The 18,664-nt window shown below is 36.0% G+C and overlaps 2 protein-coding genes and 1 long non-coding RNA gene across 3 annotated transcripts; all 3 read right to left on the bottom strand.

The window, feature by feature from the left end:
• Positions 1-1,007: 1,007 nt before the first annotated feature.
• LOC109016430 (ankyrin repeat-containing protein BDA1-like) lies at positions 1,008-3,541 on the bottom strand. Its single transcript, XM_018998843.2, has 2 exons — positions 2,690-3,541; positions 1,008-1,962 (listed from the first exon to the last, which is right to left on the bottom strand). Exons 1-2 carry the CDS (start codon positions 3,287-3,289, stop codon positions 1,126-1,128), a joined length of 1,437 nt encoding a protein of 478 aa, XP_018854388.2. The 5' UTR covers positions 3,290-3,541; the 3' UTR covers positions 1,008-1,125.
• Positions 3,542-6,906: 3,365 nt separating this feature from the next.
• On the bottom strand, positions 6,907-7,263 carry LOC118345968. Its single transcript, XR_004799392.1, has 3 exons — positions 7,207-7,263; positions 7,042-7,110; positions 6,907-6,929 (listed from the first exon to the last, which is right to left on the bottom strand). It is a non-coding gene; the product is annotated as an uncharacterized LOC118345968 (long non-coding RNA).
• Positions 7,264-9,113: 1,850 nt separating this feature from the next.
• Positions 9,114-10,912, bottom strand: LOC108983638 (ankyrin repeat-containing protein BDA1-like). The gene is made up of 2 exons (XM_018955340.2): positions 10,313-10,912; positions 9,114-9,932 (listed from the first exon to the last, which is right to left on the bottom strand). The coding sequence occupies exons 1-2, from the start codon at positions 10,910-10,912 to the stop codon at positions 9,114-9,116; spliced, it is 1,419 nt and encodes a 472-aa protein (XP_018810885.1).
• Between the last annotated feature and the right edge of the window lie 7,752 nt (positions 10,913-18,664).

The following is an 18,664-nucleotide window of genomic DNA, read 5'->3' as shown; positions in this document are numbered from 1 at the left end:
GGCTCAAGACTAGAAATAATGTATTATAAAGTTACGTGAGCATAGTGGAAAAAGAACAAAGATGGTACTTTGGTTATCTCAGCATTTTTATTCATTAGTTTTGTTTTACTTTGTCGATTGGGTATTTTGAAAGGTTGAGGTTTATTTTGAGACTTAGTGACGTTTATAGTTATTTATTTTAGGAGTAGGAGTTTTAAACATTGAGATTCATGTGTAATTGAGAAATTAGAGTTTATATCCGAACTGTGATTTATGATATTTGAGTGACAAATAGTAACTCTCCGACCCATTTGGGACCGGAATGTTACAGCTTTAGTCTTATTATACTCTGGAGTATTTGACTCTTGTATTCACCATTTAAATCAATACAATAGCCATGCATAGTCTGGCTTTCTCACAATATATACATCGATATATTTCTCACAACATATACATCGATATATTACTTCCAAGATTAAGAAAAATCATCTATCGTTGACAACATTTTGTAGATTTATCATATAAAATATCCAATTCTATCAAAGATTACAAATAATAGCTTCAAGTCGTAAATAGCTAGCTAGCTTGTAATATATAATTCAAGTCTTCAGTGCACTAATCTTATCGTATGAATTAATCAGAATAAATCAAATATGCAGTCGACCTTAGTTTGAGCAAGTTATGAATAAGATCAGGGTTTTAATTAACCTTAGTTTGGGCAAGTTATGGCAGTAGAGCTTAATTAATTAGCTCTATACTGAAATTAAGCTCGAACTTGTTTTTTTCTTTTTTGGACAAGTTCGGGCTCGTTTATATATATTATCATATATACATATACATATATATATATATATAATATATAACATATTTTTGCATGTTATTAATATATGGCGTATATAATAAATCTCAAACAATGAAACAACTTTTGCTTTTAAAAAAGTGTCGACATATTGGGTTTTCAGGGTATTATTTCATCCGATTACCAGCAGACCCAATACTCATTAGATCAGTAGAGCCAACAGAATTAACAAACAGTAAATGCAACCATTCCTTGCAGCAAACTGCTTCACATATGTATAGAACAAAGATATGATGCATCCAGCAGCATGATCTAAAATCGTTTCAACTTCTATGACAAATTTTCTTTCAGACCTTGATGGCATCGTTTGCTGGACGCTTGCTAATTAAGCAGCACCTGAATTTCAACAACAACTTCCCTGTCCAAAATAATAGGCGGATTATGTGCATCGCACCAGCAACCATAAGCACTACTAAAACAATGACCTCTAAACCCTGTCCTCCTTTAAAATAGCTCGGGTTCACCAAACACAGTCCGTTGAAATAGGTGGCTGCCAAGGTGTAGATTGCAATTAACATGGTTAAGGTCAAAAACCATATAAAAAACTTGATTCTCTGAGGAAATCCACTAACTATCACAAGTAGAACGCTTAGAGCTGCAACAAAAGCGGTGGTGTTGAAAAACAAGAACCATTGGTAGTGCTGGTACCTAGATTGACATATTGATGTGCCTGCTGTAACAGTAGTACCATTGTTTGTATCATCTTGCCAAACACCACCTGGGGGGTTGAGCCCAGCTTCGAAAGTCACGGTGGCAATCACAGTGGCCACCAACATCAATGTGCCACGTGTCTCATCGATCCAATTGTCCCGACTCTGCAAATGTTTAAACCATCGACACAAATTAAAGTATCTCCACCATTTCCTAAACCTTGATAGAGCCGGCTGTTCTTCAATAATGGGTTGAGCTGATTGTGCTTCCTCATCATGTAATGCTGGTAGTAGAGGAGAATTTAGATCCTTGGATCTTCTAACACCTGCTGCCTTCAGAATGTCTTGGATTTTAAGATATTTGAAATCTCTATGACAAGTCTTTGAGACATCCAAAGCTGTCATGTTGCCAATCCTATTTTTGGCATTGGCCTTTCTTTTTAATTCTGGCATCGAAAGTAAGTATTCTATGGTCTGCATGATAAGTACAACAACCATTAATGTTTCATCCAACTACTACATTAACAGGCAAACCCAAAAACAATCAATTCAAAGATACAAAATGCTTTTTCGTGGGCTTATTACTCATGTTTTGCATGATCTCGGTGTATACAAGAGGCACAACAAACGACGCATCGTCTATTTTTAGGTGGTATGAAACCGCACTTTGTAATTTATAAAGTCGAATTTAATTCACTTAATAAGTGACTAATGTTGAACTTAACGCTCATGACTATCTTTATGACCTATCGGCCAATTTATGAAAGTTATTCCTATTAATTCCCAAAATGGGACTGGGGAGTGCTACAAGTGGATATACCAACGTCCAACAGTCACTACTATGCATCTCGATCGAGTACATGTTGCCGCCTGAGAAATTGGAGCCTGTCTGGTGTTGTCGTATCCGAGAAAGAGTAGGCTCGTGTCTAAAATTAATTGGGAGAATCCGCACTCAAGTTAAGATGAAATGATTTTAGATAATTTAAATAAAATATTGTTATAATATTATTTTTATTTTAAAATTTAAAAAGAATTGAATTATTTATTATATTTTATATAAAAATTTTAAAAAAATTATAATAAAAAAATAAAATAAATTAAGAGTATTTCTTATCTAAATAAGCCTAAGGCTCCGGTGGAAAGTCGACATGGATCAACGGTCAACAAAAAGATGTAACGGACCTAGAGATTGTTAACGTACCTTCGTTTGCCCGAGCATCACAGCTAAATGCAATATGGAATTACCATCATTGTCTTTGGAGTTGACGAAATCTTTATCATTTACGGATTCCACGAATAATTTCAGAGCATCCAAACAATTATACCGAACACACAAATGTAAAACATTGTCTCCATACAGATTCACCCGAGAGATTGAGCCTGGATGGGCAATAAGCAATTCTTTTATCACCTCTACGTGTCCTCTCATTGCGGCTAAGTGGAGAGGAATTCTCTCCTCTTGATCAGAAACGAAGCACATATCCATATTGGCTAGCAACAATGCTTTCACAACCTGGGTGTGGCCCTCTGCACAGGCCAAGTGAAGGGCAGTTCGGCCTGATGAGTCCACTTTTTCCACAAGTTGTGGTTTTCTTTTTAGAAGAGCATTAGTAAATTGGAGGTGGCCAAGCAAAGCTGCAATGTGTAAGGGGGTTTCGGTGAAGGATGTAAGTGAGATTTTGTGAAGAATGAGCCTATCTCTTTGCATCAAAGTGTCCAAGGTGCTTACAGACCCATCAAGTGAGGCTTCATAGAGAGCTACTGTATAATCTTCATGATTACCATGACTTGTATCCATCATAGAAAGTTTCAGCTGGTATTAAAATGTTAGAATTGAAGAAACTTTCACCAAAGAGATTATGGACTTACCAGAGATCGGTGCTTCCCTTCCCCTTTGTAAACTAGTAGAAAAATATATAACCTTCAGAGCGACCAAATCAGGGCGGTGTATTGGGGAAGAAAATGAATGGAAAGAATCGTGCGCGATGACGATGATGATGCTCTACAGAGCTGGCTAGGTGCTGGTAGTGATTCTTGGATGATAATTGGCCACTCTTGCTCAGCACAAATATATAGACAAAGGTTAGAGAACATTGAATATAATTTGTTGAGTTACAAATTGTAAGGTCTGTGCCAAAACCACCGACATTAATTAAAGTGTGTACCTACAGTATTAAAGTATTTTTTTTATATTTCTTGAAATACCTTTTTTGTATTTTAAAAAAAGTAAAAAATAAATAATAATAGAATTACTATCCTACTATCATCTATTTATTATTTTTTTATATTTAATTTTTTTTAAAATTTTTTATTTTACTTAATGATTAAAATAGTAAGTATTAATAAAGTTATCTATTTTTTTAATTTTTTTTAATGATTAAGAATATTAAAAAAAATTTAAAATAAAATAATAATAAAAATTTAAAATATACTTAAATAGTAAATAAGTAGTAATCGAATAGTACGTATCACTATTTCTTTTATTTAGAGATTGAGAAAATATTATTTACTAATATTATAATTTTTTTTTAAATAATATTTAAAAATATTAAAAAAAAAAAAAAAAAGGCCGAACTCCCTGCCTAAAGGGGCATCACAATAATTCTCGATGAGGTGTACTTCGGTGAAGTGTTTCACGTGGGCTGTGTACGAAGTTTACTACTCATCATTTTTATATATTATATATTATATTTTTTATTTTTTCAAAATTTTTCTTTCAAAGAAAGATCAGTTTAATTTTTTTAAAATTAATTAAATTTTTATCTCATCATTTATACATAATATATTTGATAAAAAATAATAATAATAAATAATATAAGATATGCAGTATGCAAAGATAATGAGAAATTCTTCTATGATAACGAGGTATTTTTGTATCTCGGAAGGCCATTTGCCTTGTCTCTGAATCTCTAACATACATTATACAACCTCTGATGGTGCATGTGACGGTGGTTCCCGCACGTCCAAAAAATCCGTGTTATAATTTAAATATTTAATTGAATTGAATTCAGTTGAATTGAAATGATAAAATACTATTATATATTATTATTATTATTTAAAATTTTAAAAAAATTAAATTATTTATTATATTTTATATTAAAATTTAAAAAATTTATAATAATAAATTAAGATGAATTTAATTTTCAAACAATCCTAATAACCCTTAAGATGTGAGATGGGCACGCCCCGCACGTCCAAAAACAAACGGGCACAGCTTTTCGTAAGATGTGAGTCTAATCGGTCTAAATTAATGTGAAATAATATTCAAAATCGTTCACGCGTTGTACAAGTAAATATGTTACCCTGTCGTTTTTAAATATATATATATATATATATATATATATATATGTTACTCTGTCTTATACATAGATAACGTGGAAATCAATGTGGATCCCAATTTATTGTCTCTTTCGGAAAGAGAATGAATGATGATCCTCATGACTTGGTTCTATTCTGTTTTTTTTTTTTTAATATTGATTTTTTTTTTTTTGAGTAATTCTACATACAACCGTGAAATGCGTAATCGCCGGATAATCGCTTTGAAAAAGAGTGGAGTCCACTATTAAAAAATTAATTTTTTTCATATAGATCTCATGTTTTATTCATTTTTTTTAAAGCGGTTACGTAATTCACGGTTGTAAATATCTTTTCTCTTTTTTTTTTCTCTCAATCGTCATTTCTTGCTTTAATGAATAGATAAGTGCAATGAATGAATAGATAAGTGCTCTATCTGTCCCCATATAGTGTTAGTGCATGCCATGCTATCTTTCCAATTGTCGAGAAAGCTGCTGTAGATGCTTTGGTGCATTATTGAGAAACTGTACGTGATGAGCCAATAGACTGTTCCTGCATCTAAGGAGTATATTCCTCGTGAATAAAATCCATTTGTAAGTGGAAATCCACAATCCCAATTTAAAAGCATACCATATCTTGTAGATTGTCATGAATGTCAAAACACCCGTGTATGGCTGGTGCTTTCATGCTTTGTAACTAGGCTGACCGTGCAACTGCAAAAACCCAATTCAAGAAATACTGCTTATTAGCATTTAATAAATTAAACAAAATTGCTTTAAATGACGAAACTGATTATTAACCACAACCAGTCCTTGCATGCTCTGTTGAGTGCCATATTGACCAAGACGCGCCGCTACCGAATGCAGCTGTCCTTGAGGAAATGAAGACAATTTGTCAAAATTATATGCGTTCTTTCTCCTGAAAATTAGGCTAAGTTATCAACATTGAAGAACAGCATACCATCCCCTGTATACACTGTTGATTGCCATAAAAATCATCACGTAGAGGAGAACTCGAGTTCAACTGTCCCTGTGTAAAGTATGAAATGCACTTGGTATTAACTATCATCAATTAGATGATTCAAAACAACTATCCCGACTAGATGATATTGAAAAGGCAGTGGTTCTATACAATACAACACCTAGAAGGGGTGAATAGGTACAGTTCAAAATTACTGGTCTAATAAAATATATTGACAAGTAAGTAATTAAAAGATGAAACAAATTACACAAATAATCAATACAGAGATTTGGTCACGAAGTAAAAACTCATTTGAAGAACGTCTTTAAATTCTAAAATCATTCCGGGTGTAAGACACCACCTAAAATCTACCATAGAAAATATTTGTTACAACCAATATAAAGACACTCACAAAACTTTTGTAATTCCTAAACATGACTGGCAACATCACGAGTGACCCACTCGATTTGTACACGCATGTAGTGCTGGAACTCTAACTTTTCTATAGCTTCCCACGAGAACCTCTCGATCTCTACATTAACAGCAACTCCGGAAACCTTCCAGCCAATGAACATGTCCACTCCAATGGACTCAACGGTATTTTATATTGAGTGTGATATGGTGGAGGTATAATTTCCAAGAGATATTCAACTTTGAATGTGTTGAGAAAACTCTCTCAAGTGCTCTTGGAAAGAGGTTATGTTTTTGCTCTGATTTCTCCACCCAAAGGAAAGACCAAAAGGTCTCCTTTTATATAAACAAGGAAAGAGGCACTCAAACCTAAGAGAATTAGGTTTTCAGAATATTGACTCGAGCAAAGTGTCGAGCCTAGTCAAGCGAACTCTCTGACTTGAATGTAGCTCGAGCGAAGTGTTAAACCATGTCGAGCGGAACTCTCTGACTTAAAGTTCGCTCTAGCGAAGTGTTGAGCTGAGTCAAGTGAACTTTCTGATTTGAATGTAGTTCGAGCGAAGTGTCAAGCTATGTCGAACGAACTCTTTGACTTGAGTTGGCCCTCCCTTTTTCACTTTGACACACTTCACAGTTGTTACAACATAATTTTACACAGGTTTTCACAAAAATATACCAATCAACTAATTTTTCCCTCAACAGATGTCATACCAGAGCATGTATACTTTTTTGGGCATCGAAATATCCATCAATGTAGGAGCTCTAGAACTCAGTTCCTACAAAAATGCAACAAGTCCACTTGATAAACATCAATATTTATGACAACTCAAATATTTCCTATAACAAAATCATTTTTAAATTACTTAGGCGATACATTATATTTCATACCACCCCTTGCTCCTCCTGTTGAGGTATGTAACAATTATCCAGGTTGTGTGGTCTTGAGTTCATCTGCTCCTACATATGTAAAACCCATAATAAATTGATACCATTATAACCATTATCATGCAACTTAAAATAACATATTCTTCTGAATATGGAAATGGGACAAACCATCTGCTGGCAGCTCTCTTGCATCCCAATCGTTATTCCTTCTGGCTTGGACTGTCCTTACAATAAACATAGGACCTCCTTTAGGGTGCCTCACTACAAATAGCTTACGACAACTTATAACACCTCTATGTTATTCATCAAGCCCAAGCTAACCTTTCTTTTTTTTCTTTTTTTTAGATAACTTGGCCATGCTGCTGTTATGATTCTCTTCATCAACATCAAGAAAACGATGAATTGCCATTGTGTTGGGCTCTGAAACACTCCTAACAGAGTTGTTTGCGCCCACACAATGTTTCAATACTTCTTCTAATGCTTGGAATGCTATATCGTATGTTTCTTCAGATAAAGACCCTTCTTCAACCAATCTAGTGGCACGTTTACACAGATGATTGGAACGTTGTACTCTGTAGTGAAGCCCATTAGATATTTGCCCATGTTCTACTCCCAACCAGTGCGCTTTTTGTATTTTATTTGCAAGCACCTGTGTGCCAAACGCCTTGGGCCGCATGCACCGATCGGGCTGGCTCGCTACTGCACCTTGCGCTGTTGGGCCACATGCCCAGATGCATGGGCTGACTGTGTCCCAGCCCGTTTTCCACAATATTAAAAAGGTATCTTATTGTGTTTCAGCCCATTTTTCACAATAGACCTTAAAAAGGTACGTATATTATTGTATTGTGTTCCCGACCTCTACCCTCTTAGATCAATTCAAGTGTTCTATACCACCAAGCCGAATATCTAATTTGACTTGTAATGCAGACCCAAAATATTATAATCATAAGCAATAGTTTATAAATTGTTTATAAAGTTTGATTAATTTCTTTCTTTCCAAAATGATTCATAACTTCCAAAAATAAATCCGGACGAATTCTTAATAATAAATATAATATATGTTATTATGAAAATATTTCCAACGTATTAAACTTAAGAACGAATGAATAGACAAGTGCTCTATCTGTCCCCATCCGGTGTTAGTGCATGTGCATGCCATCTTTCCAACTACCGAGAAACCTGCTTGTTATGTAGATGCATGCTTTGGTGCATTATTGAGAAACAGTGAGGAGCTATTTGACTGTTCATGTATATAAGGAGTCTATTCCTCATGAATAAAATCCATTTGGAAGTGAAAATCCACAATCTCAATTTAAAAGCATATACCATATCATCTTGCAGATCATCTTGAATGTTAAATTAAACACCCATATATGGGTAACTAAGCTGACCATGAAACTGTAAAGACCCAATCCAAGAAATACTGCTTATTAGCATTCAAGAAATTAAACAAAATTCCTTTAAATGAAGAAACTGATTAATAACCACAACCAGTCCTTGCATGCTCTGTTGGGTGCCATATTGACCAAGACGTGTCGCTACTGAATGCAGCTAGCTGTCCCTGATAGTAGAGGAGAATTTGGATGCTTGGATATTCTAACACCTGTGGCCTTTAGAATATTTTGTATTTCAAGACATTTTAAATCTCTATGACAAGTACTCTATGCAGAGACATCCAAAGCTAGCTGTCATGTTGCCAGTCTTATTTTTGGCATTGGCCTTTCTTTTTAATTCTGGTATCGAGAATAAGTATTATGTTCCCAAAAGCACGCACTAGTACTTTGATGATGTTATTACGTCCCGGCCAACATGTTGAAAATCATTCAAATACACACATGTATGTTTATACAATTACCTGCATGGACTTATATTATAATATTATATCGATCAAATATATATTAATTAAAAATATTGTGCTCAGAATTAATAATTAAAAACCATATCTTGCATTAACCAACTAATTCACATGATCATAGACAACAAGGGAATTGCACCATCCGACAAATGAACTCATGATCGATCATTTCAACTTAATTCCATACAATTTCTGATCTTAAAAGTTAACCACAATATCGTTAATTTGTTGGCGGCCTCATTGTCAAACAGAGTATGCACTTGAGTAAATACTTCACCATCAAAACGAACAGGCGATATATGAGAACCAAACCAGCAATCAGAAGCACTACAATCCAAATCCCAAATATTAATAAAAGGGAAGTCCCGCCGATTTTTTCTAAAACAGCACCCGAGGTCACCAAAAGCGTAGCACAAAAATAGGTGAATAGCATGAACGTGACTGCAATAAGCATGGCTAAAGTCAAAAGCCATACAAAAAGTTTGCTTCTCTTAGGAATTCCAATGGTGGCCAAAAGTACGACGCTCAGAGCTGCAACAAGAGAGGTGGTGTTGAAATACAAAAGGGCTTTGTAACCATCTGGGTCGATATCAGATAACACCGCAGAGCCCGTCGTACAATTCCGATTATTATATTTTCCATCATTTTGCCAAACACCACCTGGAGGGTTGATCCCAGTTTGGAAAGTAACGGTTGCAATTACAGTGGCCACCAACATCAATGTGCCACGTGCCTCCACAATCATATCTGATGGGTGACGCTTAAAATGCTTAAACCATCCGCACAAACAAAAGTATGCCCACAATTTCTTAAACCAGCTTGATTGAGCAGCTGGTTCACGCTGTGTTGTTGGTAGTAGATTAGGAGAATTTAGATCCTTGGATCTTCGAACACCAGCTGCCATTAGCATGTCTTGGATTTTGAGAGATTTAAAATCTCTATGGCCTAACTCTAAGACATCCAAAGCGTTGTTACCAATCCTATTTATGGCATTGGCCTCTCCTTTGATTTTTAATACTGAAAGCAAGTATTTTATTGCCTGCACAAAATAAATATATCAGTAGTACCGTTTCTTCCAATTACTGCAAAAAGTCTAATTAACAGCACTGCATAAGCAACTCCCGATTTGTGGTAAAAAGGGGACAACAGTGAGCCAAAACGGGACAAAACCCGGTTTGTGGTAAAGAATGAGTTTAGGAAAAAGTTTGACAGCCTTATCCATGCGATCACTAAAAGCCTGGGGCTATGATAAAATACCTTTCCTGAAGCCAAAGGTTAATAATTCTGGTCTTGTACAATTAATAAATTTACTTCCTCAATTTATGCATATACATGATGATGTATAGTTATGGAAAATAACTAGCTAGCCGTTTGCTAAAGCAAATAAAAGAGTAAATCTAGAGATCATTGTTAACCTACCTCCGTTTGCCCGAGCATCACAGCTAAATGCAATATGGAGTTACCATCATTGTCTTTGGAGTTGAGGGAATATCCATTGTCATCAGCAGATTCCACTAGCACTTTTAGAGCATCCAAACAGTTATATTTAACACACAAGTGCAAAACACTGGCTCCATCGAGATCCTCCAAGATCGAGTTCGGTTTGGAATTAAGCAACTTTTCTATTACCTCTATGTGTCCTCTCATCACGGCTAAGTGGAGAGGAATTCTCCCATCTTGATCACGAGCCAGGCAAACATCTGTATCTGCTTGCAGCAATTCTCTCACAATCTCGGCGTGGCCCTCCGCGGAAGCTAAGTGAAGGGCAGTTCGACCCCTCGAGTCCTTCCGGGCGGCGAGATTAGGTTTCTTCCTGAGTACAGCTGCAGTGAATTCTAGGTGACCATGCAGAACTGCTATATGTAAGGGCGTGTCGGTGAAGGACGTCAATGAAATTTTGTTAAGAATGAGAGCGTCCCTTTGCATCAACGAGATCATAGTGCTTTCACACCCTTTATGTGAAGCTTCATAGAGTGCAGCTACGTTATCTTCTTCAATATCATGATTACTTTTGTCCATCGTGAGGCAGGGTATCGAAGAAAACGAAGGGAAAAAATCCTTATGACGATGGTGCTCTTCGATTACAGGCCATGCATGCTTGCTGCTGAGCACAAATAAATAAGAAGAGATAGGTTTAGAATGTGTTAACTATATCGATCATTACTCATTTTCTTAACCTTGAGTTGCTGACTAGTTAGCCAATCTGTTACTATATTATGGATTTTGTTAATCAAAATAAATGTTCCCAAAAGCATGCACTAGTTTGATGTTATTACGTCCCGGCCAACATGTTGAAAATCATTCAAATACACACATGCATGTTTATACAATTACCTGCATGGACTTAATTATAATATTATATCCATCAAATAAATAATTAAAAATATTGTGCTCAGAATTAATAATTAAAAACCCTATCTTGCAACCACCTAATTCACATGATCATAGACAACAAATTATATCCGTCGACAGATGAACACAAGATCGATCATTTCAACTTAATTCCATACAATTTCTCTTAAAAGTTAACTGCAATATCGTTAATTTGTTGGACTCATTGTCATGACTTGAGTAACAACTTCACCATCAAAACGAACAGGCGATACATGAGAACCACACCAGCAATCAGAAGCACTGTGTGTCAGTGTTGATAGTTCGGGATAAAAATAATAATAAATAAACTCTTGATGGTTTAAAGAGTGAAAAACATAATTTTGAACTTCATTTTTCATTCTGGGATAGTACTTGGTACACCATACTGTCAATTCTGGACTACATTCCGTTCTGAACTGTTTTACTGACCATGTTGTAATTTTCTTTAGTTTAGATAAAAATTTTATAAATTTTAAATATAGATGTTATTCATTATATAATTTTAAAATCTAAAAGGGATTTATATAATTTAAACTTTTTTGTAACTTTAAACATATATGTCTCCTCATTTTTTTGTAAATCTTATTATTTTTAATAATTTCTCAGCTTTCTATGTTTTCTTCTTTTTTTTTGGTCCCAACTTAAGTTTGTGATGTTTTTTTTTTTTAATTTTATCTTTTGACACCAATATGTCTACCTTTTTTTTAATAGTTTTAATGTATATTCATTTTAGAAATCTTCAATTCTTCCATATATACACACACAAATACATATATGATACACACTTACATATACATGTATTTCTTTTATTAATTATTAGTTTACATATATTATGTATAGCTAATCCCGAAACAGTATACCGAAATGCACTAATACTAAAAATATTTCATTCCAGTACTTAAATAGAAACGATCACTAAAACGAAATTTAAGACATTTGTGAAAAGTGCATGTATTTATCCTCTTTCTTAAAGATCCTCCCACATTTTTCCAGCTATCCAAGCTACAACATTTACACCATAGGTTCATATATAGTTAATACCCAATTTAGTTGGAAATGGTCTTGGTGTGCCACAATACTGCAGCCGGTTATTTTTGGTTGAAATTCATGAGCACAAAAAGTTGCTTAGAGGTATATATATTTTATGAAGAATTAATTTGTTTGTAATCTCTTTTAGAATCGTTTTCATGGCAAGGAAGATGGGATTCCGATAGAGCTCCTAGCGTTAAGTTTCATGCATTGAATATTCAAAGTCTTTCACGCTTTGTCCCAATGTGTTTTTCATGCTACGATGAGAGTTCATACAAAATTATAACAATAAAAACAGTGTGCGTGCATGTTGTGTGCATATAAAGTACAGACAAGCTGATTTGGCAACAAATGAAATTAAATGAATAAAGGGGCATCACAATAATTCTCGATGAGGTGGCCTTCAGTGAAGTGTTTCACGTGGGCTTTAGTGTGTACGAGGTTTAATTATACATCATTTTAATGAGAAATTCTATTTGCAGTCCCCAAATGGGGACTGCATGTGCAAGCCCTTCATTAAATGAAACAAAGTATTATTTTGAGAAGGATATTATTGTAATTTAAAAATTTTTAAAGACAAAATTGACTATGCTTGCACATACAGTCCCCATTTAATAGCATTGCTCCATTTTAATACATCACGTATCATATTTTTTTATTATTTTTTATTTTTTTAAATCTTTTTTAAAATAAATTTAGTTTTTTTTTTTTAATTTTTTCAATTCATCATCTATATATAACATATTTAATAAGTAAAAAAATAAAAAATAATATATAATATATAGTGTATAAAGATAATGAGTAAAACTTTTCTTTAAGAAAGCAACAGTAAAAAAGTTATCTTTTACCTCGAAAGTCCATTTGCCTTGTCTCTGAATCTCTAACATACATGATACAGCCTAGGGGTGGGCTCCGACTCCGACGGAGTCGGAGTTGTCATTTCCGACCTCCGACTCCGACAAAAGTCAGAGCCAAAGTTCCCCTCCGACTCCGACTCCGAACATAGTCGGAGTCCGATTCCGATCGGAGGTCGGAGCTCCGACCTCCGATCGGAACTCCGACAGGAGTTCGGAGGGAGTTCCGAACGGAGGTCGGAGCTCCGACTCCGAATTAAATTTCCGAACTCAATTTCAGATTTTTTTTTTATTATTATTTAAATTTTGTTGTTCAATTTCGTTTCAGATAGTGGGCAACATATATATTTTTTTAAAAGTGAACCATCTACAAATATTTGGTTTATTCAAGAGTTTTCAATAATTTAAATATTCGTTCTGATTTTGTTACTGAACTTTGATTATATCTTTAATTTGTTTTATGTCCGCCTGAAATTTAGCATTAGAAGTGCTTATGACTTATGAGTTGAAAATTACACAAATTTAAAATTTTATAGAAAAGAATGATGGTACGAATTTGTATAATTCGATTAATTTCAGTTGGATAATAAATTATAAACTTTTGAGAGAGGATGGATAAGTACTAATAGAAATTATAGAATAAAGAGTACTTATCCCACGTCTTTGCTCGGGATATAAGTACATAAATATAACTATATAAATAGTTTAAAAAGTAAATAACATGTATGATGCAGCCATAAGTTATAACAGTCTCATTTATAACGTAATAACAATATGACTCAGTCTTGAAATATAACTACATAAAAATTAAACACGGGTTTCACTCAAACCCCAATGTTCCATTGGTCACGCCTGAAATGAAGATAGAAAGTAGCAATCAATAGATGAAAAAAAATTGATAATAAAAAATTATATACGGTAAAAGAATAATTTGATTCTTACCAAGAAAGGAGGTTCTCTCAACTCCATCCCAACTCTCAAGTAGCGTCCGTTCCAAACTCTCAATCATCGGTAATTATGTTAGGGTTCACAATTAGATCTATAAAATCATAAAAAGTAGAAGTTAGAAACATTAAAAATAATTAAATCATCATTTAAAAGCATATAAACTTACCCGATTCAAGCCTATAGCTCTCGGCATCAACGCCAACGGTATCTAGTCCAATGGGCGTTTCACTTATCCAATTCTGTGTGCAAACGAGGGCCTCCACGGTTGACGGTGACAATGAACTCCGATAAGCATCCAACACGCGACCTCCAGTGCTAAATGCCGACTCTGAGGCAACCGTAGTGACAGGAATGGCTAGCACATCTCGGGCCACACGGGAAAGGACTGGATACTTGGTGGAATTAACTTTCCACCAAGTTAATAACTGAAATACATCACTAGGTGCCTCGACAGCTTCCATAAAATATCGTTCAACCTCAGATGTACAATGCATAATATTCCTTGTTGACATGAGTTGATGATACTGCCGTATAATACGATTGCCTCTAACCCCTACAGATGGGTCAGTATCACCTGAGAAAACTGTCGATCCTGTCGGCCTCGAATGTGAGGAGCTACCAACTACGGATGAAGGCTGAGCACTAGTACTGTAGTGATGATATAAGTCATCAACATCAATTTTTAGCAATCTAATAAACTGTCCAGCCTTCACTGCCCCGAGGACGGAATTTACCCAAAATTCTAGAACGGCCAACTTAACTCGGGGGTCAAGGATCACAGCCACAAATAGCAATCTATTTATCTTCTCAATATTCCCCCAATATTTATCATATTTGATCTTCATCCTCGTAGCCATAGCAGATAACAATCCAGCAGAGTCAGTACAACTATTTTCCAACTGGAAGTGAAGCTCCGAGAGCTCACTGAAAAATGAGTTCGCAGTCGTATATTTGGATCCAGATAGTCGCATGGTTATCTCATAAAAAGTTCTTAAAAATTCAACAAAATAACTCACACTGGTCCAATCATGTGCGTCTGGCGCACCGAGCCCCTGTCCTGCTGGCTCCAACAAAGCATACCTCAGGCCCCCATCCTCGACCTCCATCCGCTCGAATGCTTTTTGGTACTTCTGTGCCACATCCAACATCATGTATGTAGAATTCCATCGAGTCGGAACGTCCAAGCACAGCATACTAGAACATTCAATCTTCAAATCTTCTGCTATTGCCTTAAACTTGGCAAGCCTTTGAGGGGAACCCCTCACATATCGTACAATGTTGCGGACTCGGGTTATGGAATCATGAACCTCTTTTAATCCCTCAACAACTATGAGGTTAATGATATGAGCACAGCATCGAACGTGAATAAACTCGTGGGCCCGAATGACATCATCTCTCACCGTCGTGTTCCGCTTAAACCAATCAATTGCTGTTTCATTCGCACTGGCATTGTCAACTGTAATACACAGCACTTTTCGAATTCCCCAGTCCTTTAAACAATCATCCATCTTCGCCCCAATGGATGCACCTTTATGATCCACAATTTCTTTAAAACCAATAATTTTTTTATGCAAAATCCACTCACTGTCAATGTAGTGTGCTGTGATACACATGTAGCAGACGTTCTGTATGGAAGTCCATGTGTCAGTCGTAAAAGACACTCTCTGGCCAGTGGTAATAAACATCTTCCTCATCTCCTCCTTGTCCTTCGCATGCCTCTTCATACAATCTCGCATCACTGTATACCGTGATGGAATGGGAAATCGTGGCTCAACAAAATTTAGAAACTTTCGAAAGCCTCTTTTCTCGACTGTGGTAAATGGCATCTCATCAGTAATTATCATCTCTACAAGCATGTCCCTCAACATCTTCTCACTGTATTGAGGGATGACCAATTTCTTAGTCTGTGTACCATCAGTGGCTGTAGAAGTTTGGTAACTGAGGTTGGTCTGATCAGTGGCTTGCAATCCCTTCGCTATCTTATATCGTTGGCAACCATTTAGATGTGCTATTAACACACTGGTACCTTGCTTCTTCGAATGGCATCCACAAAGTGATCCACAGTAATGGCATCTTGCCACTGGGTTCGCAATTTCACAGGAATTTTGGTGAAATGCTCCCATGTCCACGACCTCTTTTTAGAAGGTCGTGGTGGTTGATCTTGCTCAATGGGCATCTCCTCCTCCTCGTTGAACATATCTTCATCCTCTATATCAACTGGGAGTGGGAGTCGACTACTCGCACAAGATGTAGCTGCTCTAGATGTAGCTGCCCTAGATGTGGCTCTAGGGGTGGAAGTACCCACCGGTGTAGGAGTTGTAGCATTGGCATCCGCCACATCCCCTTGTGGACGATCATCTCCACTATGTCTAGGATCCATATCACAATCAATAAAGCTGAAAAAATTAAATTAGAAGCAAAAAATTAGTTTAAAAATAAACTAGGCTATTGTATTATACAATAGGACATGTATTATTGTATCATAATATATTATTGTATCGATGTATTATTACATTGAGGTTCGGTTGACCGTTGATGTGCGCTTGACTCAGACGAACCTATCCAAATGGGTTCGCTCGATGTGCGCTCGAGCAGAAGCCATACAGAGAGGTTCGCTCGATGTGCGCTCGAAGTGGCGCTTGAGCAGAACCCATACAGAGAGGTTCGCTCGATGTGCGCTCGACGTGGAGCTCGAGCAGAATCCATCCAGAGAGGTTCGCTCGACGTGTGGCGCTCGACGTGGCGCTCGAGCAGAATCCATACAGAGAGGTTCGCTCGACCTGCGCTCGACGTCGCGCTCGAGCAGAATCCATACAGAGAATTTCGCTCGACGTGCGCTCGACATATCGCTCGAGCAGAACTCATACAGAGAGGTTCGCTCGATGAGCGCTCGACGTAGCGCTCGAGCAGAATTCTTCCAGAGAGGTTCGCTTGACTTCCGCTCGACATATCGCTCGAGCCAATGTTCAATACAACGTGCGCTAGACTTGCGCTCGACACCTCGCTCGAGCGCAAGTCTTCAAAACAATGTAAAATTCATGTTTTAAGTGCCATGTAGGGGACTATATTGAATATTCAATACACAAGAATCACAAGAATCACAACTGCTGGCTCCAATTCATAAGAGACGTGCTTGAATTAAATTTAGGGCTCATAAATTTAGGGCTCACCGTAGGTGGAAGCTTTCCAGAGGAGCAACGAGGGACGGCGGCAGGGAGGAGCAACGACGAACGGCGGCACGCTAGCAAGAAAGACACAAGACGTGAGGACGGCTTCACAGTTCACTGGTTCAGTCACTGGGACGGGAGACTCGAGAGAGAAGTGAAGGAGGAAGAAGAAGTGAAGAAAGAAGAAGAAGAAGTGAAGAAGGAACGACCGACGACGTATGAAGAAGCTCCTTCAAGAAGGAACTTCCGAAACGACGCCGTTCCATATTAAGTGGAACGGTGTCGTTCAATAATTTTTTTTTAAACCCAGCTCCAAAACGACGTCGTTTTACAGCTGGGTTTAAAAAAAATTCGGAGTCGGAGTCGGAGCTCCGACTCCGACTCCGACTCCGAATAATTATTCGGATCTACTCCGAATTCCGACTCCGAATTCCGACAACTCCGACTCCGTCGGAGTCGGCATCGGAGCGGAGGTCGGACGGAGTCGGAATTCTCGAAATTTTGCACACCCCTAATACAGCCTCTGATGGTGCATGTGGCAGTGGCCCCCGCACGTCCAAAGAGCCTCTGTCATATTTATTTTAAGAGTTATGTTACACATAAGTTTTATATTTTATACATTATTTAAAAATATATATAATTTTATTATTTTATCCTCATGTTTTCATATTTCATATTTCATGAAATACGTGAGTAAAAGAATACCCCTTGTCCCAAAAAAAAAAAAAAAAGATTTTAAAATTTATTGTAAAATGAAATACGTACTCCCTTGTATCTGTCTCTCAGCTCTTGTTTAGATTTAAAACACACTTCAACTCATTTTAATTCATTTTATTATTATAATTTTTTTAAAATTTTTATATAAAATATAATAAATAATTTAATTTTTTTAAATCTCAAAATAATAATAATATTAAAAATAATATTTTAATAATATTTTATTCAACTCATCTTTGAATCCAAACATCACCTTAGACTTCGTTTGTTTTAATATTGAGATTTTGTTTGTTTTAATATTGAGATTAAAGTTAAAAGTTAAAATATTATTTTTATTTTAAAATTTAAAAAAATTAAATTATTTATTTTATTTTGTGTAAAAATTTAAAAAAATTATAATGATTAGATAGGATGAGAGTAAATGAGTTGAGAAGAAAAGATATGCATTGATTCAGTAGTAATGAATTATTGTTTTCCAATTACCTCAAAATGTCACAACTGTATGAATGCAAAAGTAGAGACTATTAATCATATTCTTTGTGAAGGAGACAGACTCGACAAATTTGGAGATGAGTTGAACGAGACCTTAGTATGTCTTCATCCACTCTTTTTCTTTTTCTTATTATTATTACTTAAATCTAACAACTAACTTTTAAGTGATTTCAAGCTTCGTTTGGATCCCA

Source organism: Juglans regia, unplaced genomic scaffold, assembly GCF_001411555.2.
Source record: "Juglans regia cultivar Chandler unplaced genomic scaffold, Walnut 2.0 Scaffold_6, whole genome shotgun sequence".
Classification (NCBI taxonomy): domain Eukaryota; kingdom Viridiplantae; phylum Streptophyta; class Magnoliopsida; order Fagales; family Juglandaceae; genus Juglans; species Juglans regia.
This window is presented reverse-complemented; position numbering and strand designations above follow the sequence as displayed.

Excerpts from the sequence above, each read along its gene's own strand:
- LOC109016430 (XM_018998843.2), bottom strand. The coding sequence starts at position 3,289 with ATGATGGATACAAGTCATGGTAATCATGAAGATTATACAGTAGCTCTC. Across the intron at positions 1,963-2,689 it reads TGATGCTCGGGCAAACGAAG|ACCATAGAATACTTACTTTC; the intron begins GTACGTTAACAA and ends CTTATCATGCAG.
- LOC108983638 (XM_018955340.2), bottom strand. The coding sequence starts at position 10,912 with ATGGACAAAAGTAATCATGATATTGAAGAAGATAACGTAGCTGCACTC. Across the intron at positions 9,933-10,312 it reads TGATGCTCGGGCAAACGGAG|GCAATAAAATACTTGCTTTC; the intron begins GTAGGTTAACAA and ends TATTTTGTGCAG.